This window comes from Sapajus apella, unplaced genomic scaffold, assembly GCF_009761245.1.
Source record: "Sapajus apella isolate SASKATOON/1434 unplaced genomic scaffold, GSC_monkey_1.0 scaffold3, whole genome shotgun sequence".
Classification (NCBI taxonomy): domain Eukaryota; kingdom Metazoa; phylum Chordata; class Mammalia; order Primates; family Cebidae; genus Sapajus; species Sapajus apella.
Genome location: NW_022436943.1, coordinates 34,018,805 through 34,045,694, shown reverse-complemented (window position 1 = coordinate 34,045,694; position 26,890 = coordinate 34,018,805). Strand labels below are relative to the sequence as shown.

General features: G+C 37.8%; 1 protein-coding gene across 1 annotated transcript; it reads left to right on the top strand.

Moving 5' to 3' along the window:
- The first annotated feature begins 577 nt into the window (after positions 1-577).
- On the top strand, positions 578-11,168 carry KCNV1 (potassium voltage-gated channel modifier subfamily V member 1). Its single transcript, XM_032252165.1, has 4 exons — positions 578-1,002; positions 1,432-2,712; positions 3,866-4,395; positions 8,030-11,168. Exons 2-4 carry the CDS (start codon positions 2,240-2,242, stop codon positions 8,539-8,541), a joined length of 1,515 nt encoding a protein of 504 aa, XP_032108056.1. The 5' UTR covers positions 578-1,002; positions 1,432-2,239; the 3' UTR covers positions 8,542-11,168.
- Positions 11,169-26,890: the final 15,722 nt, after the last annotated feature.

Genomic DNA, 26,890 nt, shown 5'->3' with positions numbered 1-26,890 from the left:
ATGGGTATATGCTACCTCATTGCGTTGTCATTATGATTAAATAAGGTACTGCATGAGTAAAGAGCCTTCAAATTTCCCGGCATAAAGTAAGCACGCATTAAATGTTGGGTGTTTTTATTAAAACTCGAAATTACACTGAAAAAGGCACTGAGACCCCTGAAATAAATGATAGACTTTTCACAGCCAGTTGGCAAAGCTAGAACTAAACAGCTACACTTCTGTTCAATCTATGAAAAAGCTTATCCTGCCTGCTTATGTCTTTACATATACTTCCTAATATGTGTGTATATATGTGTGTGTGTGTGTGTGTATATATATATATATGCTTTCTAATATATACTTATATATGTAAGTGTATCCATAATATACGCTTTCCAATATGTATTCTATATATACTTACTAGAAATCAACAAAGATGAGTGTGGTTCACTCTCTCTGGCAAAGACTTGAAAAATGCATGATTCTGAGATGCCTGCTAAAAATGAGAAAACCTTGAACCATGCCAAACAAAGCAGTTAATATAACTGCCCTAACCTCAAGTTTAGCACACAGTTGGAAATTTTGTTCTGGAGCATTTGCAAAGACACAGATCCAGGGAAACGGGAATCAAATGCAGCAATTCTGCAAGTGTGTTCAGGATGAATATTATATTCAGTGTCACCGAGCACCTCACTCCCCCCGCCCCCACCCTCGCTGTCTCACCTCCCTCCCTTCGATCCTGCCACTCCCCTCTGCTGGTGCTGGAAGCACCGGGCTGGTGGCTCTCTGAGCTAGCGCGGGGCGGGGGCGGATACGCTCAGCCTGAGCCCAGGGGCCAGGAGCCCGGAGGCAGGTGGAGGCAAGGCGAGGCAGCAAGTGCTGGGTAGAGCTCAGCTGGAGCACAGTTTCCCTCCCGGACCAGTTGAGTCAACCTCACGTGTAGACCAAGAGGATCAAAGGACGGGTACGTCACCTGCTGCGCCGGCGCCGCTGCGCGCAGACCAGACGTGCCGGGAGCTGCAGGTGAGTCACTTGCTCTTCCCTCCCGCCCCTACCTCCTCGACCGGAGTCCAACAGGTTGGCTGGAGCAGCGCGGCTCCCAGAGGCCCCGTGGGTACACTTCCAGTCTCACCTGGGCGCTGGCCTCGGCTTCTCCCCTTAACGAGGGAGGCCGTCGTTACTATTTAAATTCCTGCCCCAGCCCACGCTTGTTCTATTCCTTGTCTTTTTGCCTTTCCTTCTAAAATGAGAGCTCCGCGGTGCTCAGAACACCTGCTCTCCGGAAAACTTGCAGGGACAGAAATGGCTAAAAGGAAGGGTGCCTCAACAAAGTGCCTCAACACTGGGTGGACACTCGACAGGGTGGGGGCTGACCGTGACACTCCTAGTTCTTAGTGACACACTGGGGCTTCAATAAAAAGTCATCATTAATTATCCTTGTTTCTCAAGCAGGAGGTCAAAACTTAAGGGAGACGGGAGAAGAAAATGGAGCGTCGGTGATCATCAGACTAGAATGAGAGTTAATTGGGAGAAAATGGTGCGGCCCCTTTACCCAGAGCACCCTCCCCCACGTGCTCACACCCCCAGCGAACACCCCCGGGGAGGCCTATGAAGCAACAGTAAAAGAAGAAGGAGGAATATAAATTCTCAAGTTGGAAGGGACCAGGCTACCATTTCCTCTGCTTTCTGAACTTTTTGTTTTGGTCTCCTGCGGGCAGTAGTGAGTCTCTCCATCCCCCTTGCTTGCTTGCTTTCAGCTAAGAGTCATCTTCTCTCCTCTTCCTCCTCCTCCTCCACCCCACGTCTCCCTCCTTCCTCCCTTCCCCAACCCCTCCACCCACCAAGTAGCGAGTCATTCAATCTGTACACCTCCCAGTCTGGGAATCGCAATTGCGAAGTTGGGAGGCAGAGTGACAACGTTTGGGAAGGGCCACGGCGACCGGCAGTGTGCACAGGGCTGTGTCAGGCTCGGACCTCACCTGATCCTTGCTCTGAGCGCGACCCTTGCTCTGCTCCCGATCTGACTCCTCTCTCTGCCACTTGTGCGCTGCTTCCGCGCACTCGCAGCTCCCTAGCGGCAGGAGGAGGAAGGCGCACAGCGGGTGGAGAGAGTAGGGGTGCGCCAGGGAGAGGCAACCCCTTCCGGAGCCCGGGGAATCCCGGCCGCCACCGGGGGCCGTGCCACCGCCCTCGCGGAACCAGCGCTTTCGGGGTGTCCCCAACTTTGTGGCGCCCTCAGGCCGCGGCGACTGGGATAGAGATGCCTTCCAGCGGCAGAGCGCTGCTGGACTCGCCGCTGGACTCGCCGCTGGACAGCGGCTCCCTGACCTCCCTGGACTCCAGTGTCTTCTGCAGCGAGGGTGAAGGGGAGCCCTTGGCGCTCGGGGACTGCTTCACGGTCAACGTGGGCGGCAGCCGCTTCGTGCTCTCGCAGCAGGCGCTGTCCTGCTTCCCGCACACGCGCCTTGGCAAGCTGGCCGTGGTGGTGGCTTCCTACCGCCGCCCCGGGGCCCTGGCCGCCGTGCCCAGCCCCCTGGAGCTTTGCGACGATGCCAACCCAGTGGACAATGAGTACTTCTTCGACCGCAGCTCGCAGGCGTTCCGCTACGTCTTGCACTACTACCGCACGGGCCGCCTGCATGTCATGGAGCAGCTGTGCGCGCTCTCCTTCCTGCAGGAGATCCAGTACTGGGGCATCGATGAGCTCAGCATAGATTCCTGCTGCAGGGACAGGTAACCCGGAGTCGCGCGGCGGCTGGGCGGGGAGGCGGGCGAGGCAGAGAAAGAGAGGGAAGCACAGGTAGATTTGAGGCTTTACACCAGCTTCACTGGAGCCAGGCCTAGTAATAGGTGTGGCCACCTCTGGGCTGACAGGTGGGGTGGGGGTGGGGGACAGAAAAGCGTCAACGCCAACTTTTGAATAGAACTTTTTGAATCTCTTTGTTCACTTTTTTGAGTATGCTAATTTAAGGTATAAGGCAAGGACTTTAGGCCCACAATAAATATTTGGTGACTGAATAAATGAATCAGAAAAGCCATGCTCCAAAAGGTGCATGCATAGGAATGAAAGATTTGGCATGCAGCATTATCATTTATCAAACCTAGATCACTGACTTTGAAGACCTTCAATGGAGAATTGTTTTAAATATAGAAGATAAAATGTTGGTCCCTTGATTGAAGGATTGTGGAACTTGGAGGGAAACTTTGCTCTTACTTTGCTATTACAACCATTTCTTCATGAATACCCTTTCTTTACACCCCCCAAAAAATTCCACCTGGCAAACATCTGTTCTTGTTACCAGAAAATGGGTAATAAAATGTATTAATCCAAAGTAGTTTTGTTATGTATAAACTTCTACTTAGAAAGTGTCATTTTAAAAAATTATAATCGAGGCCAGGTGTGGTGGTTCACGCCTATAATCCCAGGAGTTTGGGAGGCCAAGGCAGGTGGATCACTTGAGGCCAAGAGTTTGAGAGCAGTCTGGGCAACATGGCAAAATGCTGTCTCTAGTAAAAGTAAAAAATTAACTGGGGGTGGTGATGCACACCTCTAATCCCAGCTACTCAGGAGGCTGAGGTAGGTGAGTCACTTGAACCCAGGAAGTGCAGGTTGCAGTGAGCCGAGATTGCTCCGCTGCACTCCAGCCTAGGCAACAGAGCGAGACTCTGTCTCAAAAAAAAAAAAAAAAAAAAAAGAAAGAAAGGAAAACATAATAATCCTAACTAAGAAATTCTGTGGGCAAGAGACAACCTAAGTAAAACATGAATAGACATTTTTCTACATTTTATTGAATGAAAAAGGCTGACCTCCCTGCCCTGTTTAATTATCTTCTACTTCCGTATTTTAATAAAGTTAGACTAATCACCAAATTGTCTTCTCTAAAAGATACTTCAGAAGAAAAGAACTGAGTGAAACTTTAGACTTCAAGAAGGACACAGAAGACCAGGAAAGTCAACATGAGAGTGAACAGGACTTCTCCCAAGGACCTTGTCCCACTGTTCGCCAGAAGCTCTGGAATATCCTGGAGAAACCTGGATCTTCCACAGCTGCCCGTATCTTTGGGGTCATCTCCATTATCTTCGTGGTGGTGTCCATCATTAACATGGCCCTGATGTCAGCTGAGTTAAGCTGGCTGGACCTGCAGCTGCTGGAAATCCTGGAGTATGTGTGCATTAGCTGGTTCACTGGGGAGTTTGTCCTCCGCTTCCTGTGTGTGCGGGACAGATGTCACTTCCTGAGAAAGGTGCCAAACATCATAGACCTCCTTGCCATCTTGCCCTTCTACATCACTCTTCTGGTAGAGAGCCTGAGTGGGAGCCAGACGACGCAGGAGCTGGAGAACGTGGGGCGCATTGTCCAGGTTTTGAGGCTGCTCAGGGCTCTGCGCATGCTAAAGCTGGGCAGACATTCCACAGGTATTCAGATTTCATTGATGCCTTTTCATTTGCCATTTCATGTAAGCATTTATTATTTGACCACAGTACAAGGAAAGTAACGCTGAACTAATATTCAAAATTACCAACTCCCATACTTTACCTGATCATGACCTCTAAGGAGATATTGGGAAGCAAAACCTTGAAGTTGTTCTCACAGGTATAGAAAAGTGAGCTCTTACATACCTCCTCGTCATAAGAGAAATGTTGAGACACAATTTGACCATTCGCTAACCTCAGCTTATCTGAAACCATTGCCCAGAAAATGTCCAAAAATTAAAGGCATGCTGCCTCTTCAAGGTTCTAGACAAAACATGCGTAAATGACATAAAAAGATACACATAAATTATATATGACATTTAGGGACATAAGCCAGTTTCTCTTCTGTGTCCAAGAGGTGCGTGCTACATTTGCTCCTTGGCAGAAGGGAAAGTCAGCCTTTCAGAGCCTTCTCTGAACATACAGAAAGAGAGATGACTAGGTGCAGGTGCCCTTTCCAAAATTTTTGAAGAAGCAAAGGAAATATTTTGCTTTGGAAGAAAGCAAATAAACTAATTAAATTCTTGTCTCTAACCTGGGATGCATGAGAGAGGGGAATACAGAGATCCCCTAGTTGTTTCTTTTTGTGCCATAGAGATTTTGAAAATCTAATTAATATATTCCTAGAAAAGTCTCCATACAACACACATATAAACACATAAGGTACATGAAAATTATAATTAATATCAGCAAAAATCATAGGAACTGATTAAAGATGATTTTTGCATCCCCAGTAGTAGTAGTTATCAGGAGCTGACCCTGCAGCTGTCAGATGTTCTGGAGTACCTATAAGTTTCCTTATGACATACCTTAATGAAAATAAGAATCCCCAGACAAGCTTGTTGAAATACAGCTTCTAGATACAACCCCCAGAAAGCTTGATGTTGGATCTAGTAGTATACATTTTTTAAATAGTAAGTTCACCAATGACTTTGATGTGGGTGGTTCTTGGATCACACTTTGAGAAACACTGGAGTGCCATATTAATTTTATGTATGTTGATAAAAACACATATTAGTACAAATAAATTGGCTAGAGATACCTATTCCTAGATTATTTCCATAGGTATGTGCCCAGACCAACCACCTCAAAAAAGGTTGATGATAGCTGTTTCTTGCTATAAATACAGGGTGAAATTAACCTCTGATTTTTTTTTCAACTTTTCTCTGGTAATTAGAACTTATCATAATATAATTTTGGTAGTGTATTTTCCTAGCTAGTCTCACATACCAGGAATTTGATAATGGGGTTTCCAACAACTCTTACAAGTACCACACTCTGTTTTCTGACACAGATAATGGGATGCTTTCTTCAAGTATTTATAAACTGTTCACAAGACTCAATTTAAAAACTCCCGGTAAATACTACATTTTTCTTGAAAAGAAAGGAAAAGGAAAATAATTTCCACAATGTCACCTCTTCAAAGATTTTCTCCATTCTAAAACAAGTATAAAGTTTTAGTAAATTCTTAATTATTAAAAATATGTGAATTACAATATTTGACAATTTTGCCTCAACACTACACTTATTAAAATGTAAACATAGATGGCATACTTCCCCATGTATTAATTATGAATAAAAGTTAAGAAGTGTTATAGAATAACGTGTTTTTGGCTAGACAACTAGATTTAAATCCTGGCTCTGTAGCTTTCTACCAGATAAGCTACCTCTTCATGCCTCAGCTTCCTCACCTGTATAATGGCATAACAATTACCAAGGCCCTTTCATATCCTTTCTTTTAAGTTAACAGAGATAACATGCTACAAATTTGGCCAGCTTTACTTTCCTTATAAAATTTTGTTTTTTTTTTTAATTTTATTTATTTATTTATTTTTTGAGATGGAGTCTCACACTGTCGCCCAGGCTGGAGTGCAGTGGCAGGATCTTGGCTCCCTGCAACCTCTGCCTCCTGGGTTCAAACAATTTTCCTACCTCAGCCTCCCAAGTAGTTGGGACTACAGGTGCAAACCACCACACCTAGCTAATTTTTTGTATTTTTAGTAGAGATGGGATTTTGACTTGTTGGCCAGGATGGTCTCAATCTCTTGACCTCGTGATCCGCCAGCCTCGGCCTCCCAAAGTGCTGGGATTACAGGCATAAGCCACCGCGCCCAGCCTACAAAATTGTTTTGAACATTTTGCCTTTAAATTAAAACAGTATTTCCAGACAAATGCTATGCATTTCCTCATATATTGTGAATTTATTTAAGAAATGTAATTTCATGTAGACATATCAAGGCCAGTTTTTTTAAAAAGGTAAAGGTATTATAAAGATATTCCAAAAGATATTCTTTTGAAGTTAAACTTAAAAATATTCAGTGATCTTTAAAAATAGCCGGTTCATAATTCAAGAATATCTCAAAATTTGAAAAGCAAAATTCAAAATAATGAGAGTATGATTAGTATGCCAATGCATTTGAAATAGTCTCTAGTGAGCAAATAAAAACAAAAAATGATTCTAAGAGGTATTGTTTTGGACTTCTGAGGTGATATCATTCTGACATCATGTTGATATGATTTCAAAATGTGAACAAACTTTAAAAACCATCTCTCTAGTATTAGGGAGAAAATCTTACTGTTCATTCAAAGACTGATTCCATAATGGGCTCTTCTTACTCCCCCATAGGGCCTAGTGTCTTCAGAGATGGAATTGGAATTATCATGGGTCTGTCTCCTTGGGTTTTAATAAATCCTCAGATCTAGGAATGGAAAAGCAGCCAATGCTTCATAATGAATAAATTCTCTAGTGGTTCCATTTCCCATACCTTTTTGCAATGGAGAAATATTCTGTATTCAGGTCTATGTTACTATAGGAAAGCAGAAATTTATTGTACTCAGGGAGATCATTTCCTATACTTTTGGTATTAAGGACTAGGGTTTCAGTGGGTGTCTTGGGAGTTCAGACCTCCTCCTGACATACCACTAAGAATGTCCCCGGAATATACATGTGAGGTTCTCATGTGGATTTTATCACCAATGCCTAACTTGCTTCTGCTGCTTCGCTTTGTTGCTATGGTGTCCAACCTTTACTTTTTCTGGCTTTCCAATAATCAGATTCCTGATTGTGTTAAACTTTACCAGGAAGGTGAGAAAAATGGACACATAAAATATAAGACAACATAAAATTGGCATTAGAAACAAATGATAAAATGATGCATTGAAATGCAGATGTCACCAAATGAGCCCTCCACATGCAATACTGCAAAGGCCTCTTATTGTACAGGCTAAAGTCTGTACCAACTAAAGTCTGTACAAAACTCCTATCATAACCCCCCTGCCTGCCTTCAGCCTTACCTCTCACCTTCTTTTTAATAGTAGAAGTTCAATAAGTCTATAGGCAAATTAATGAATCTAAGATTTCTCTCTAGCCATCTCAACCTGGCTCCATCAACTAGACTGTGAGTTCCTGAGCACAAGGATTATGATTTAACCAGCTTCTTATCCCCAGAACATTGCCCCGGGCTGGGGTCTTATTAAGTGTTCAGTGCAGTTTGTGGAGAGCAAGGAGGGAGAAAAGGGAGTGAAGGAAGAGAAAGAAAAGAGATGCCAGTGACTGACAGCATTTGCTCTATTGCAGGATTACGCTCGCTTGGGATGACAATTACCCAGTGTTATGAAGAAGTCGGCCTACTGCTCCTATTTCTATCTGTGGGAATCTCCATATTTTCAACTGTAGAATACTTTGCTGAGCAAAGCATTCCTGACACAACCTTCACAAGTGTCCCTTGTGCATGGTGGTGGGCCACCACCTCTATGACCACTGTGGGATATGGGGACATTAGACCAGACACCACCACAGGCAAAATCGTGGCCTTCATGTGTATCTTATCGGGAATTCTTGTCTTGGCCTTGCCTATTGCTATTATTAATGATCGCTTCTCTGCTTGCTACTTCACCTTGAAACTCAAGGAAGCAGCTGTTAGACAGCGTGAAGCCCTAAAGAAGCTTACCAAGAATATAGCCACTGACTCATATATCAGTGTTAACTTGAGAGATGTCTATGCCCGGAGTATCATGGAGATGCTTCGATTGAAAGGCAGAGAAAGAGCAAGTACCAGGAGCAGCGGGGGAGATGATTTCTGGTTTTGAATTAATTTTCAACTTATTTACAAAAGCTATGTACAATTAACTAAATTGATAAAGCAGTGATGTAGATTTCTGTATTCTGACGATGAGTCTCTTCGGAGCACTGCTCATCTTAATTAACTTTTGCTGATACATTGCTTCGTCTACTAGAATATTTCACATCACCTATAACAACTGCACAGTGTACTGGCACATCTGAGTGTCCAAAAGAGCCAATTAACACAACCAAATACAACTGGGCCAATATAAACATGTTTGAATTGTCAAATATAAAATAATATTATTGCAATATATACAAAAAAGTTAGATTTTATGTATCACTAATTTTAGAAGTTTTTTGCACCACTAATTTTTTTAAAATGAAAGTTGAACTGCATAGCCCAGAGAAAGATAAGTGAATATTTAAGAACATACTGAACAATTTTGCTATTTAAAGATATTATCCAAGTACATAAATCACTCCTTTCTCTATCAGTTAAAGGTATTGAATATAATAATTACTTTACAAGAGAAAACTCTTTTCTGATGGGCAGCGATTGTATCCCTATTTTCTTTTTCGTGCAAACTACCAGTCACAAATGAACTGATCTCTATATCCCATTATTACTATAAGAGGTGGGAATCCCAAAACTCCTTAGATTGCAGTACATGAGTCTATACAAAGGCTTCAACAATTGCACATCTTCATTCTCCCAACTGAGTATAATATGTGGAGCATAAAACAGCATATTTCTTAGTACTTCATGAAAATCAGATGGTCTTTTATGGATGTATTGTTCACGTTATGGTTTTAAAGTAATGAATATGTAAAAGTGAAGTAGTGAACATCCTAAATTTATACATTGAAATTCTTAAATAATCTTATTCATATAATGAGAAATATATGTTGAATGACATCACTGGATAAACTTGAAGACCTTTTATTTATTAAAAAAATATTATGGACAGCTTTCTGGTTGTTGGGGTAAATAGCAAATGTTCAAACTTTGCAGGCATTTTGACAGCATTTTGAAATTTATGATAATAATACCATTCCGAGACATTCTGTTATATAATTAAAGCCAAAACTGCTAACGCTAAGAATTAGCTCATGATTCCCATTATCTTAGTAAATGAAATTCTAAAACCTAAGAACAACAAGGAATCAATCACCTTAATACCTATGTCTCCAATATAATAGAGCCCCCACGGGGAAGAAAATTGGCTCATGGGGAAAAAGAAACTTACTCATTTCATATACAAAACACAGATATGCATACAGAGTATATCTGTAGTATTAACATTTCATGGAGGTGAGAAATTAGGGGGAAAAAGCCTAGAAAGCTCTTTGCCAGGGGTGAATGGTGATAAGAAATAAACATTGAGAAGGACTGCTTTCATATATAACATATTTCATCAACTCTAAGACATCATATTATGCTATGCACTACCAAGAAAGAAAGATATTAGTCAATTGTAAGATGCCATTAACTGTAAGATGCATCTGGATTTCAGATATGTAAAAATTTAAAATAAGTACCTTAAAATCCATGAAATATCGCATGTACTACCTCCTGTTTTCTGGTATGCATGCTTAAGCTCTGAAAACATTTTCACTGATGGCATGAGTTTTAGATTGTGTGCTAAAGTACTTTAATTCATTTAACTTGTTTCCACTTCTCCTAAATATTATGAAAGATTTAGGAGATATGAATATTAATAAGATAAATATTTTCCTTCTTACATACATACATGGGTGCTAGAGTGTGGCACAGGGCCACTAGTTGTAGTATAAATCCCTTCCGCAATCTGAAGGGGAAGTAGAGGTTAGACACAGAAGGTAAACTTAATCCAGCTTTTCTAGAACTTTCTCTAATAAGAATAGTTACTCTGTTATAGGACTATGCTCTGTATTCATTATATATTGTGTTATTTTATCCTCAAAGCTATCCCTATTATATAATTACTATTCTTATACTCTTCAAAATACATATTTTATATGTTTATTTACTCCACAAATATTTATTAAGGACCTTTTGGTGTGCTGGGTACTAGGGAGTCTTTAAACAAGACTAGGTTCTGTTCTCTTGTACTTAATATTCTATTCAAGGGTATGTGAGAGAAAGATAGCAAACCTGAAACATTAAAAGGTATAAACTTGCCTAAATTCACACAGGCTATAGATGGCAGAGCCAGGGCTGAACACCAGTCTGCTTGACCCTGAAAATGACACTCCTAAAAGTCAAATTGCAGATTTCATTCTTCCCACACAAGTTCTGCATAAAAACTTATTTTTTAGGCTGGCAGGCCAACTTCTTGTGCATGGAGAAGTTCAATATGCCTTAAGTAAAATAACAGCTTATTCTCAGAGGTGGAATGGTGCTTTTAAGAAAAGGCTGTGGTGACACCTTATAGTCATTATTAGATAGAAAAAAAATATTATCTTAATAGTTGGAAAATAAAAAATTTAAAAACTACTTGTATACATATGTATATATGTTTTTATCATAGAGGATCCTAAACATCTTCTATATAAATGTGCTGTTAGCTTTATAAATGTTGTCAAGATGTAGGTATTTCAAAAGGAATTTTAAATTATTATTGCTTACTTAATTTTGCTGTTAAATAAAATATCAGTTTATTTATTCAATGAGTGTATATATAAGCAAATCTAGTTCATTTAAGTAAAAAAGTCAAGGCAGGAACTCTGCTAATTTTATATCCCATTATTTTAAAACATTGAACACTTTTTAAACATCTAAGAATTATTGTTATAAAACTATTTAATTTTTTTAAATATAAAAAATTGAATTATTGTCTTTCTCTAAGGTATTTAGAGAACACAACTTTCTTTGTTAATTTAACTTTTATTTTAAGTTCAGGGGTACATGTACAGGTTTGTTATATAGGTGAACTTGTGTCATGAGAGTTTTTTGTACAGATTATTTCATCACCCAGGGATTAAACCTAGCACTCATTAGTTATTTTTCTTAATTCTCTCCTTCCTCCCACCCAGCACTCTCTGATAGGCCCCAGTGTGTTTTGCTCCCTTCTATGTGTTTATGTGTTCTCAGCATTTAGCTCCCACTTATAAGTGAGAACATGTGGTATTTGGTTTTCTGTTCCTGCATTGTTTTGCTAAGGATAATAGCCTCCAGGCCCATCCACGTTCCTGCAAATGACATGATCTAATTCTTTCATATGGCTGCATAGTACTTCATGGTGCCTACATACATTTCCTTTATCCAGTCTACAATTAATGGGCATTTAGGTTTAGCCTATGTCTTTGCTATCGTGAATAGTGCTGCAATGAACACGTATGTGCATGTGTCTTTAAAATAAAACAATTTATATTCCTTGGGTATTACCCATTAATGGAACTGCTGGATCCAATGGCATTTCTGTTTTTAGGTCTTTGGGGAATTGTCACACTGTCTCTCACAGTGGTTGAACTAATTTACACTCCCAGCAACAGTGTAGAAACATTCCAATTTCTCCACAACTTTGCCAGCATCTGCTCTTATTTATTTATTTATTTAATTTTTTACTTTTTAATAATAGCCATTCTGCCTAGAGTGAGATGGTATCTCATTGTGGTTTTGATTTGCATTTCTCTAATGATCAGTGATCTTAAGGCTTTTTTCATATGATTGTTGGCCACATGTATGTCTTCTTTTGAAAAGTGTTCATATCCTTTGCCCATTTTTTAATGGGGATTATTTGTTTTTTCTTGTAAACTTAAGTTCCTTATAGATGCTGGAATATTAGGCCTCTCTAAATGTATAATTTGCAAATAATTTCCCCCATTCTGTAGGTTGTCTGTTCACTCTGTTAATAGGTTCCTTTGCTCTGAAGAAGCTCTGTAGTTTAATTAAGTCCCAATTGTCAGTTTTCACTTTTGTTGCAACAGCCTTTTGTGTCTTCATCATGAAATCTTTGCCTGTTAGAAAACACTACTTTCAAACATTTAAATGCACATAGGAAATGCTTGAGTACCTGAAAAAGCTATTTTAAGAAATTATTGAGATATTTCTATTAAGTGACATATTCATATTTTATTTTATGTATATATTATTTATATAACATACAAGAAATTGTTGCATTTATCATTTTAATGCAAAATAGTATCAAGTATAATGGATCAGATGCACTAATAACTGAGGTAGGAATCTCAGTTCTGTGTTTTAGTATGGAATTCTTATGCTTATTAAAGTATTTTGATTAGCTGTTGCAGAAAATATATATGCTGACCCAATTTATCTAAGCAAAGCATTGTCATTGGATAAGTTTACTACTTTGAGAAGTATTTTCATTGATACATTGTGTTAACAAGAAAAGTCTCTTCTTTTCATGTATTAGCTGTTAATAACTGTCTTATGAATCCTTCAGTTCAGATCCAAAAAGATACTGGATAGCAGGTAAATGATGTGTTTAATGCTTTCCTTCATGATTTTTCTTTACAAAGCATCACCACCCCAGAACTTTCTCCAAGCCATACTAATACAAGAAAGAAAAGAGAGCTTTACTCATAAACAGGCAATTGCTTACATCATATGTTTTAGGGATGATAGGACAACCTGGATACTCACCATCCTTATGTTTGCACTTTGCTTATATTATATTAATTATATTATATTATATATGTTATATTAATCACTCCCTTGCTTACCCCCTCAACTCAACTCCAGTGTCACTCTTTTCCTTCCTGGTATTAAATTGGCAATAGCTAGACCGTAATTAAATCCAATCCAACGCCTTCTTGTGCCTACCCTTGTAGAGCAGATCATGCTTTACAGAAAAAAACACAATGCCTGTAGACTCCTCTCACTTTACATTCATGCCTACAACCCCAAATGGGTTCTTAAAGCTGCCAGCCAATCTTATATGGCAATTCCTGAGTCCATTCACTCTCTTGAGACAAGTAAAAACCTCTAACACTTCCCTTTGATTCCGCTTTAACTCAGAAAATAGAATCAGAAGAGATTTTTTAAAAAAAGAGTCATCACCCACATTTATCCACCTACCTCCATCTGTGCTTATTAACTCTGCCTTTCCTCACTTTACAAGGATTGGATCATCCAACTACATTTTCTCTCCAACTCTAGGACATTGCTACAGAGAGCTTTTCCCCTCTTCTTACTATATCATCAATTTTGCCCCTTCCTACTTCCTATCAGCACACAAATATGATTTTTCCCATGTTAAAGGAAAACAGACCATCAAAATTCCTTGAATCTATTTCATCCTCTAGAAAACATCCAATTCTTTACTCTTCTTTATGATGAAAGTCCTTAACAGCAGTTTCCATACACATTCTCTCCCATTATATATTCACTGTTTATTTTCCCATTCTTTCTTAAAAATTCACATAATTCTACCACCCCTACAACTCCTATAAGACTTTTCCTTAAGGTCAGCAGTGACCTCATCACTGCCAAATCCAATCGTTTCTTAGAACTCGTATGGTCCGATCTGTCAACAGCATTTTGCAAGATTAATTACAGATTCTTTCTTGGAACACTTCTTCACTTGACTTCCAGCCCTTCATGCCTTCCTAATTTAATCCCTACTTCATCGGTCAGTCATCTTTTCTAACCGAGGTCATCAATCAAGGCTTAATCATCAATCCTCTTCTACACTTCATTTATTCTGTTCCCTTGATAAAAATCACCTGATTCTATATCATTGATTCTTTGTCATTCTCAAATGTCTACATCCAGACTAAAACTCTCACTGTATTTCCAGAAATGTGATCTAAATGCCTATTCAACGGATGTCTAATAAACATCTCGAAATTTGCACATCCAACATCAGATTATTTATCTTTTCCCCAGAATCTAAGTTTAAGTCCTCTGAGAAGCAGATGCCAAGATAACTGATTCTTACAATATTGATTTTGTGCAAGACATTTACTGGGGGAAAAATGCTTATGAATAATAAAAAGAAGGAATCTAGAGAAGGTGGGAAGAATCATTGAACCATGATACAGGTCTGACAGGCATGAAGAAGAGGGAGATGGAGGACAATTGGTGAAAAAAAAGGCAATGATTGCATCCCATTTCCAAGAATCTTCAGCCAGTTTGATGGAGAACACTTGAGAAAAAGTAGCCCATTAAGGAGTCCTACTTTTTTTTTTTTTAGAAATGGGACTATTGGCATATCTCAGAGATATTACAGGTTAATTTTCAGATGACCCGCAATAAAGTGAGTCACACAAATTGTTTTGATTTTCCATTTCATATATAATTGTATTTATACTATACTATAGCATATTAAGTGTGCAATAGTATTTGGTCTAAAAACCAGTGTATTAACAATTTAAAAATACTGTTAAGAAATGATAATAATAATCTGACAATCAGCAAGTTGAAATCTTTTTACTGATAGAATGTCTTGCCTTAATATTGATGACTGCTGACTGATTAGGGTAGTGGTTACCAAAGCTGTGGGTGGATATGGCTATTTCTTTTTTTATTATTAGACTAAGTTCTGGGGTACGTGTGCAGATCATGCAGGATTATTACATAAGTATACACATGCCATGGTGGTTTGCTGCATCCATCCCCCTAATACCTAATACATTAGGTATTTCCTTCTAATGTTAGCCCTCCCCAATTCCCCCACCCCCTGCTATCTCCCCCAAGCCCCCACCCCAAAACAAGCCCCAATGTGTGATGTTCCCCTCCCTGTGTCCATGTGTTCTCATTGTTCAACTCTCATGAGTGAGAGCATGTGGTGTTTGGTTTTCTGTTATTGTGCCAGTTTGCTGAGAATGTTGGTTTCCAGCTTCATCCACGCACCTGCAAAGGACATGAACTCATCCTTTTTGTGGCTGCATAGTATTCCATAGTGTATATGTGCCACATTTTCATTGTTCAGTCTATCATTAATGGGCATTTGGGTTGGTTCCAGGTCTTTGCTATTGTAAACAGTGCTGCAATGAACATTCATGTGCATGTGTCTTTATAATAGAAGGATTTATAATCCTTTGGGTATATACCCAATAATGGGATTGCTGGGTCAAATGGTATTTCTAGTTCTAGATCCTTGAGAAATTGCCACACTGTCTTTCACAATGGTTGAACTAATTTACACTCTCTCCAACAGTGTAAAAGTATTCCTGTTTCTCCACATGCTCTCCAGCATCTGTTCTCTTCAGATTTTTAAATGATTGCCAATCTAACTGGCATGAAATGGTATGTGATTGTGGTTTTGATTAGCATTTGTCTAAAGACCAGTGATGATGAGATTTTTTTATGTGCTTGTTGGCCTCATATATGTCTTCTTTTGAAAAGTGACTCTTCATATCCTTTGGCTACTTTTTGATGGGGTTGTTTGTTTTCTTCTTGTAAATTTAAGTTCTTTGTAGATTCTGCATATTAGCCCTTTGTCAGATGGGTAGATTGCAAACATTTTTTCCCATTCTGTTGGTTGCCAGTTCACTCTAATGATAGTTTCTTTTGCTGTACAGAAGCTCTGAAGTTAAATTAGATTGTATTTGTCAATTTTAGCTTTTGTTGCCATTGCTTTTGGCGTTTTAGTCATGAAGTCCTTGCCTATGCCTATGTCCTGAATGGTATTGCCCAGGTTTTCTTCTAGAGTTTTATGGTGTTAGGCCTTATGTTTAAATCTTTAATCCATCTGGAGTTAATTTTTGTATAAAATATAAGGAAGGGGTCCAGTTTCAGCTTTCTGCATATGGCTAGCCAGTTTACCCAACACCATTTATTAAATAGGGAATCCTTTCCCCATTGCTTGTTTTTGTCAGGTTTTCAAGGATCAGATGGTTGTAGATGTGTGGTGTTGCCTCCAAGGCCTCTGTACTGTTCCATTGGTTTATATCTATGTTTTGGTACCAGTACCATGCTGTTTTGATTACTGTAGCCTTGTAGTATAGTTTGAAGTCAGGTAGCATGATGCCTCCAGGTTTTTTTGTTTGTTTGTTTGTTTTTTGCTTAGGGTTGTCTTGGCTATGTGGGCTCTCTTTTGGTTCCATATGAAGTTTAAGGTGGTTTTTTCAAGTTCAGTGAAGAAGGTCAAGGTAACTTGATGGGGACAGCATTGAATCTATAAATTACTTTGAGCAGTATGGCCATTTTCACTTAAAATAAGACAACAATGAAGTTTGTACATTAATTGGCTTTCTTTCACAAAGAATTCTCCATAGCATGAAATGCTGTGTGATAGCATTTTACCCACAGTAGCTCTTATTTCAAAATTAGAGTCAATTCTCTCAAACACTGCTGCTGCTTTATTAACTACATCTTTGTAATATTCTGAATCTTTGGTTGTCATTTTAACAATATTCATGGCATCTTTACTGAGTAAATTACATTTCAAGAAACCACCTTCTTTGCTGCTCACTTATTAGAAGCAACTTGTTATCTATTCAAGTTGTCAATAGATTGCAGCAACTCAGTCACATCTTCAGATATCACTTCTAAATTTGAATTTTCTACCTATTTTCATGCCATCTGTAGTTGGTTCCTCCACTAAAGTCTTGAATCTGTTGAAGTCATCTATGAGGTTTGAAATCAACTTCTTCCAATCTCCTGTTAAAATTGATATTTTGACATCCTTCTGTGAATCAAAAATGCCCTTACTGGCATCTAAAGTTGTGAATTTTTCCTAGAAGGTTTTCAAATTACTTTGCTCAGACCTATTAGAGGAATCACTATCTATGACAACTATAGTCTTATAAAATGTATTTCTAAAATAATAAGACTTGAAAGTTAAAATTACTCTTTGATCCATGGGATATAGAATGAGTATTGTGTTAGCAGAATAAAAACAATATTAAACTTGCACATCTCCAGCAAAGATCTTAGGTGACTAGGCACATTGTTAATGAGAAATAATATTTTGAAAGGATTTTTTTTTTTTTTTTTCTGAGCAGTAGGCCTCAACAGTGGGCTTAAAATACTCAGTAAGCCATGCTACAAACAGACATGCTGTCATCCAGGCTTTTTTGTTTCACTTATAAAACACAGCAGGAATAAATATAGCATAATTCTTAAGGGCCCTACGATTTTTCAGATGGCAAATATGAACTGGTCTTGTACTGGATTAGGCTTTGGCTTAAGGAATGTTGTGGCTGCTTTGATCTATCTAGACCACTAAAAATTTTTTCCATATCAGCAATAAGGCTGTTTAACTTTCTTATGTGTGTGTTCACAGGGATAGAATTTTAAATTTCCTTCAATAATGTTTTCTTCACATTCACAACTGGCTAACTTTTAGGCACACAAGGCCTAGTTATTGGCCTATCTCAGCTTTTAACATGCCTTCTTCATTAAGCTTAATCATTTCTAGCATTTGACTTAAAGTGAGAGATATATGACTTGTTCTTTCACTTGAACACTTAGGCCCTTTTAGGGTTATTCATTGGCCTAATTTTAATATTGTAATTTCTGTAGGCCTAAGGGGAGAAAGAACAGCTGGTCAGTGGAGCAGTCAGAACACACACACTTATTGATTAAGCTTGCCATCTTATATGGATGAGGTTCGTGACACCTCAAAACAATTACAATAATAACATCAAAGGTCACTTATTATAGATCACCATATTAGATATAAAAATAATTTTAAAAATTTAAGCATTTTGCAAGTTACCAAAATTGGACACAGAGATATGATGTGTTCACATGCTGTTACCATGTATGCGAAGCTCAATAAAGCAAAGTGCAGTAAAATAAGGTATGCCTCTACATTAATACTGCAAAGGGTCTACAGCTCAGGCTGTCAGTCAATTATACTTCATTCAGAAAAGATATGAAAAATACCTTTTTATTGCCATCACAGTTAATCTATAGAGCTAATGCAGGTTCAGAAATAGCCCCTCCATGAAGCCCATGGTCTCTTTTGAGGGGAAGCTTAGTAAAAGAGCTTGTGAAATAAACTAGAGCCCTCATTGCTACAGTTAGTCTCTGGATAGCAACTTGTGGGTCATTTGCTCCTTCTTCCACTGTCAAAAATACCCCATCAAAGCACATAATTTCTTCCACTATACCCTAGCATCCTTAAAAATTATTTTAAAAATTTAGGCTGCCTATATTAGCCTCAGATAATAATTTTACATGCTAGAACACACTTTTTATTGTATACTAAAGCACACCATAATTAGTTTTTCTGCACAAATTTGTCATTGCCATGCTATTTACTTTTAGCCTTGAACAAAGAAAGAGCATGAGTAAAAGGTATTTCAGGGGGAGATTTTACAACCATCTAAATCTGATTTTTTTTTTCTTTTCTAAACTGGTAATATCTCACTCAGTAAGATACTGTTTTAATGGACAATATTACCAATCCAATTACTGAAAAATAATTTCATGTTTACAAATTAACTTCTATAAGGCCATTGAGAGAAATAAATATATTCACTTTCAATAACATGATGAAACGTAATTAATTAACTGATGGATTTTTCTTCTCAAGTTAATTGGAAATTCTTCCAATTATATGAAACCTTGATTTACCTTCTTTAAAAAATTATGGTCTAAGAGGTTTGGTAAATAAAAAAGCCAATTTTAATGCATATACTTTTACATTATTCTGTTGCCTAATACCCAAACTGTTTCTGAAGTAGTAGTAGTTGAGCTAAATAAAGATTTGACAAGTCAAGCACATGCATGTAAACATACTCAGGAAAAGAGAAATTAAAAGTTTATGGTAACAAATGAAATTGTTAAATTATAGTAGGGAAATGTCCCTCGACATACATCAATAATCATCTCAAACTTCACACTGGATATTTAAATAGAATTTCAGTCATCTACCTAAGTAAGAAAATCAAGTCTTAACAAGTAATTTAAGTTTCTCTAAACCAGGACTATTTTTCTGAAACCCTCTCTTTATACATGTCTCTGCTGTACAGAAAATGTTTTAGCTTAAGTGGTCTATAATTATTGTCAACTAATTCTAAATGGTACATGTGAAAATAAAAGACAGTTACAGTTGCCACGGAAACTACACTTTGTAAGAAATTTATTTCAACAGGCATTGCTTCTAAAATTAAAAAAAAAAAAAAAAAAAAAAAAAATCTTAATAAACAATGGTACAACTCTGACCACAAGCTGTCAGGAAAATTAAACAAAAGAATGAAAAATGTAAAAATAAAAATAATTCTTCACCATTAGCTGAACTCAGCTTCTTTCCTCATTCGAGCTTTATTATTTATTATTTATTTTTCTTTAAGATTTTAACCAAAGAAAATAATTACTCCCTGATAAAAACCTCTATGCATAACAGTACAATTTGTTATATAATTTTAATAATAGAATATCTAATTTTGTAATAATTTTAATAAATGTACTATCAAAAGATATTTAATAATTTTTTAAAATTTAGTATGCTTCAACTCTCCCTTTTCAATAAAATATTCTATATTATTTTAACACAGGCTAATAAAATATGCTAAAGAAATAATCTAAATAAACCAAATTGGTTGATTTCAAAATCTGCAATGCATGAACAAATAGGTTCTATCTCCTCATGTTGCATCTATCTTATTATACTGTAAACAAATCTTCCAAGAACTTTCAGCAAGTATATCTTATAATTCAGTTAGAAAAATTATTTCTCACATATTCCTGAAATTTATTTTCCAGAACTGTTCTTCAGAGCACAGAGCAAGACTTCTTCTTCTAATTTTATATGACACCCTTTTAAGAACACTGTATATATTCAAAAAGAGAAATTAGTTAACTGGTACAAATATGAATAAGATAATACATGATCTAGAAAAAAAAGGATTGTGGCATAATTTGTCCAAATCATAATAGAACTGGCAAGGACTGTATAATAACAGCCTTTTCCTGTCTTCTTTCAAGTTTCAGAGAAAAAATTTGTAGCTCAAAGAATGGATTATGAAATGAAGCAATCATACATATTGGAGTCAAATAAAAGTAAGTTTTATAAAACAAATACTGGAGCTGTTTTGATACCTGTATAATAAAGGCATAATTCTATGTTATTTTAATAATAAAGTTTCCATTAGAAATAATTACATGGCTCTTACTCCAAGATTTGGAAACAACTTGAATTATTTTAGCATACATAGCATGTTATTTTTAAAACTGCAAATCAGAAGGAATTAATGGACTATAAAATATATTTGAGTTTTGACTATTACTTTTAAAAATGAAGCTGGAATAAAATGGAATGGAACAATACAGTATACAATGGGATAGGATGGGATGGAATAGGTTGCATAGCATAGCATAGTATACAATAGAAGATATCAATTTGCACCTCACAACTTCTAAGCAAAAACTGAACACAATACAAAAAGCATTGTAGCAAATTGTGAAAACACTGGGAAAGGGACATACAGGGGATGAGCTCAAAGCACGAATTGGCTAGGAGAGGATAATTTGATCTTATTTATTGATTGTATGGTACATGATTTTCACTGTCATTATAATTGGGGAGTTTAGATTTTACAGTTCAATTTTATATGAACAATTACAGTGGGTTCTGAGGTAGGATAAGTAAATGTAATCTACTTTTGACCAAAAAAAGGATATCTGATATAACAGTCTTTAAATTTATGGTAATAGAAATACGTTAATTTAATTGAAACAAATTAACCATAAAACGGATTGCTTTATTATTGGAAAAAATTATGAGACTTACAATTTCTGATTCAGCATGTAAGGAGATTGGTAGTCACCACTCTGTCCCAATAACACATAAAAGGCTGAATAGACAGAAAAATCAACAACTCTCTTTGCATTTGTAAGAAAGGCAAGGACACAGGGCAAACTGCTGCTCCCAAAATTGGAGAGATATACAGGCAAAAACAGGTAGTCACATCCTGCTGGAGCAATTACTCATCAGGAGAAACTACTGCAGGAAACAGTCCTGGGGTAGGAAAATCTGAACTGTAATTGATGAATGGCTGAAGACTCAAGGTAGACACATCTGAGAGTTAAAAACTCCAGGGGGATCCTGTCATGGTGGGAAGGGGAACACAGTGCTGTAAGATTTACCTTCAGGAGCTAAATCAAATTCTCACAGTAAATATTAGAGAACAATCCCCTCACACTTTGGGCAGGGAGAGGAAAAATGAAATCATTCTTAAATACTAACACATCAGAGCACTCTGTTCTTAACAAGGCCTGCCTTCAAGAGAACTATTTGCCAGAGCCTGAACTTCTGGGCTACTCTCAGAGCCTAACTTACCTGGGAGAAGGAAAATACCCAACTCTAGTCAGCTCTAGCTTTCCATGTGGAGATGGAAAATACCCAACTCTAGTCTACTCTAGTAATCCTGTTCCACCTAAGGATTGGGATAGGATGGGTGGCAAGCTAAGAAATACTTGTGAAGGTAACAGTAAGAGGCATAGGCTTACTAAAAGACTAATACAGAATTATAGCCCTGTACAATGATTCCCCACCCCCACATCATAACACCACATTACTAAAGGCCTATTTACCACAATTCCTTTTACCCAGTAAATGATGGCTGGCTATCAAAATAAAATTACAAGGCATACCAAAATGCAAAAAACAATAACAAAAAAGCAATTTGAAGAGACATAACAAGCATCAAAACCAAACATGAAAAGGATGTTGGAACTCTCAGGCCAGGAATTTAAAACAACTATGATTCACATACTAAGGACTCTGACAGCATGCAAGAACAGATGGGTGATGTTAGCAGAGAGATGGAAATCTATGAAAGAACCAAAAGGAAATGCTAGAGTTCAAAAACACTATATAAGAAATTCTAAAAATGTCTATGATGGGCTTATTAGTAGACTGAATATAGCCAGGAAAAGAACTTTTGAACTTCAGCATATATAGATAGAATCTTCAAAAACTAAAAAGCAAAGAGAACAGGGACTGGAAAATGTACTAGTTAATGTAATAAGACAAGAAAATAAGGCACACACAGGGAAAGTTCAAAATGGCTGACTAGAAGCAGCTAGTGTGTGCTACCCCCACGGAGAGGAAACAAACTGGCAAGTAAATACTGGCTCTTCAAGTAGATAACTTAAGAAAATACGTTAGGATTGATCAAGGGAGCCAGGGGACACAGAGAACAGAGAAGAGTGAAGTTGGGCAGTCACCCACCTGGGACCAGCATGGAGCCAGGAGAAGCTCCCTAATATAGGGAAAGAGTGAGGGAGTAAGAACCCCCAGAAAATTTGCATTCCCTATGGGGACCTGTGCAATCCTGGGAATGAGAGAATCTCCTGCGCCTCTAGACAATACAGAGATCCACCTGGAGTTTTTGCAGAGGCACCACTCAAAAATCACAGGAAGCCTCACAGGTCTTAGATCCCTGGGCAGCCCTGAACCAGCTGCCATAGCCCTGATAGAGGCCACAGTCATGGTGTCAGGGAGAAGCCTCCAATTCTTCTTACCAGACAAGGCTCGGCTCCTGCTTCCAGCTTCTTGAACACTGCCAACAGACCCAGCTCTCTCTTCCCCTGGGAAAGACCTGGAGGTCGATCTGTGCCATTCCACCCACTCCTGCTCCTGCTGCCTAGCTCGGATGGACTCACAGGCTTGGGATTTCAGCAGTTACCTTGACCCTACTTGAACTCTGCAGGTATATGTACATAGCTCTATGTTCCCCTGGGAAACACCCAGGCAGTAGATTGTGTTACTGCCCCCCACCTCACTCTGCCACTGCTCCCAGCCAGGCAAGATTCATCCACTTAGGTGGTGCTCATGCAAGGGAGGAGCTTCTGCTCTCAACACAGAGAGGTGTTGTGGGCTGGTTTGTGGGCTGGCCAGGGAACAGGGCATGAGTCCTTTCTCAGGAAGAAAACAGCCTGTCTGCCAGCTGTGACCTCTGCCTGAGGGAGTCCATGGCCTGGAATACCTAACAAATGAAACACGAGTATGGCACCAGTGATTGCAGGGGGCACCTATGATGCCCAGTAGTGAACCTGGTGAGGGCATTATCTCTCTCTCCACCACCTCAGAGTACTACTGTGAATGTGCTGAAATACAAAATTGCTGCATGACTAAGAACTGCCAGCCATTACTCTTAAGCACCATCTACTGGATTTTGGCCCAAATTACAAAACCAAAAATATTTTGCTATTACATAAAAAAGGGGTTATTTTCATAAAATAAAATAAAATAAAATAAAATGTTTTGCCAGTGTACAAAAATTGTGAAACCTATGGCAAAAATTGGGCCACAAATAAAGGATCCTGTACGGAGATATAGCACACTGAAAACACCCACAAACAAAGCCAACTGATTCTAATTCATCTTACATCGTAAAGAAACACCAGCTTTCTCAGATGAGAAAGAATCAGCACAAGAGTTCTTACAATTAAAAAAGCCAGAATGTCACTTTACCTCCAAATGAACAGAATATCCCCCAGCAATGGTTGTTAACCAGATTGAAATGACTGAAAGGATATACTTAGAATTCAAACTCTGGATGGTAAGGAAGCTCATTAAGATGTGGGACAAAGTTGAAACCCAATATAAGTAATCCAAGAAGTCATGTGAAATTATCCAAGAGCTGAAAAACAAAATACCCATTTTAAGAAAGAACCAAAGTGAACTTCTGTAATTAAATAATTTTCTACAAGAATTTAAAAATACAGTCAGAAGGATTAATATCAGAATAGACCAAGCTGATGAAAGAATGTCAGCGTTCAAAGATGGGTTCACTGAATCAATGCAGACAAAAATAAAGAAAAAAAGTTCTTAGAAAATAAATGAAATCTTTGAGAAATGTGAGATTATGTAAAGAGACCAAATCTACAAGTCATTTGCATTCCAGAGAGAGAAGGATAGAGAGTAGGCAATTTGGAAAACATTTGAGGATATAGTCCATGAAAATTTCCTCAATCTCACTAGAGATTGAGAGGTTGACATGCACATTAAAGAAATACAAAGAACCTCTGCAAGATATGATACAAGATGACCATCCCCAAGGCTCATAATCATCAGCTTAACTAAGATCAACACAATAGAAAAAAAAATCTTAAAGGCAGCTAGAGAGAAAGGTCAAGTCAGTTACTAAGGAAACCCCATCAGTCAAGCAGCAGTCCTTTCAGCAGAAACCTTACAAGCCAGAAGAGACAGGGGACCTATTTTCAATGTCTACAAAGAAAAGAAATTCCAACAAAGAACTTCATATCCAGCCAAACTAATCTTCATAAGCAAAAGGGAAATAAAATTCCTCTCAGACAAGCAAACACTAAGGGACTTTGTTACCACCAGAGCAGTCTTAAAAAAGAGATCCATAAGGGAATACTAAATATGGAAGTAAAAGATTGATATTTGCTGCCAAGAAAACTACGCAAGCACATAGCCCACAGATAATGTAAAGCAATTACCTAATCAAATCTACAAAACAAATAAACAACACAATGACAGAATAAAAATCTCACATATCAATACTAATCCTGAATGTGAATGGTGTAAACATCCCACTTGAAAGGCACAGAATGGCAAGCTGGATAAAGAGATAAGGCTCAACTACCTGATGTCTTCAAAGGACACATCTCTCATGTAACAACACTAGCAGTCTTAAAATAAAAGGATAGAGAAAGACCTACTATGCAAACAGAAAAATGAAAACACAGGAGTCAAGATTTATATACAACATAAAATAGACTTTAAACCAATAATAAACAGGCAGGACAATGGGCATTACATAATAATAAAGGATTCAATTCAACAAGAAGACTTAACTATACTAGATGTATATGCACCCAATAGTAGAACACCCAGATGCATAAAAGAAGTTCTTTTTGGCCAATGAAAAGACTCAGACGACACACAATAATAGTGGAAGATTTCAATACCCCGCTGACAGCATTAGACATTTAGATCATCAAGACAGAAAACTAACAAAGAAATTCTGGACTTAAACTTGACAGTTGAACAACTTGACAATAGAATACTCCATGCAACAATATACGTTGTTCTCATCCTCACATGGAACATATTCTAAGAATGACTGCTTGCTCAGACATAAAGCAAGTCTCAATAAATTTTTAAAAAATGAAATCACACCAGGCACACTGTCAGACCTCGTTGTAATAAAAATAGAAGCCAATACCAACGACATCTCTCAAAACTACACAACGACATGGAAATTAAACAGCTGGCTCCTGAATAACTCGGGTGAACAATGAAGCCAAGGCAGAAATTAAAAAATTCTTTGAAATTAATAAAAATAGAGACAAAACTCGTCAAAATTGTTGGGATGCAGCTAAAGCAGTGTTGAGATAGAAGTTTATAGTGCTAAACACCTTCAAAAAGAAGTTAGAATAACGTCAAATTAACTTACATCACACTTAGAGGAACCAGAAAAAAACAAAAGAACAAACCAACCTCACAGCTAAAAGATGAAAATAAATAACTAAAATTAGAAAAGAACTTAATGAAACTGAGTCCATAAAGTAGATTAAGGAAATGAAGAGTTGGTTATTTGAAGGAATAAACAAGATTGATAGGCAGCTAACTAGATGAACAAAGAGAAAAAAAAGATCTAAATAAGTCCCATCAGAGATGACAAAAATGACATTAAAACTTGTCCCACAGAAATACAAAGACCCTCAGAGACTACTGTGAACACCCACATGCACACAAATTAGAAAATCTGAATGAAATGGATACATTTCTTGAAACAGCCTCCCAAGACTGAACCAGTAAGAAAGTGAAAATTGGAAAAGATCAATACTGATATTGAATCACTAATAAAGAAAAACCTAGCAAACAAAAGACCTGGACCAGATGGACTCACAGCTGAATTCTACTAGACATACAAAGAAAAATGTGTGCTAATGCCAGTAAAACTGTTCCAGAATATTGAACAAGAGTGACCCCTATTCAACTCAGTTTATGAAGCCAGGATCATCCTTATACTAAAATCTGGGAGAGACAAAATAAAAAAATAAAATAAAATTTTAGGTCATTATCCCTGATGAACATAGATATAGAAATCCTCAACAAAATACTGTCAGATTGAATCCAGCAGTACATCAAAAAGTTAATGTACCATGATTAAGTACATTATTCCTGGGAATCAAGGTTGATTCAACATACACAAATCAAAAAACCTGATTCAGCACATAAACAGAATAAAAAACAAAAACTTCACTATCATTACAATAAATGCAGAGAAACCCTCTTGATAAAATTCAACATCTCTTCATGATAAAAACCCTCCACAGGCTAGGCATTGAAGAAATATACTTAAAATAATAAGAGCCATCTGTGACAAACCCACAGCTAACATCATCCTGAATAGGCAAAAGCTGGAACAATTCCTCTTGAGAATTGGAACATACTAAATATGCCACTCTTACCACACCTACTCAACATGGTAGTGGAAGTCCTAGGCACAGCAATCAGGCAAGAGAAAGGAATCAAAGCCATCCAAATGTGA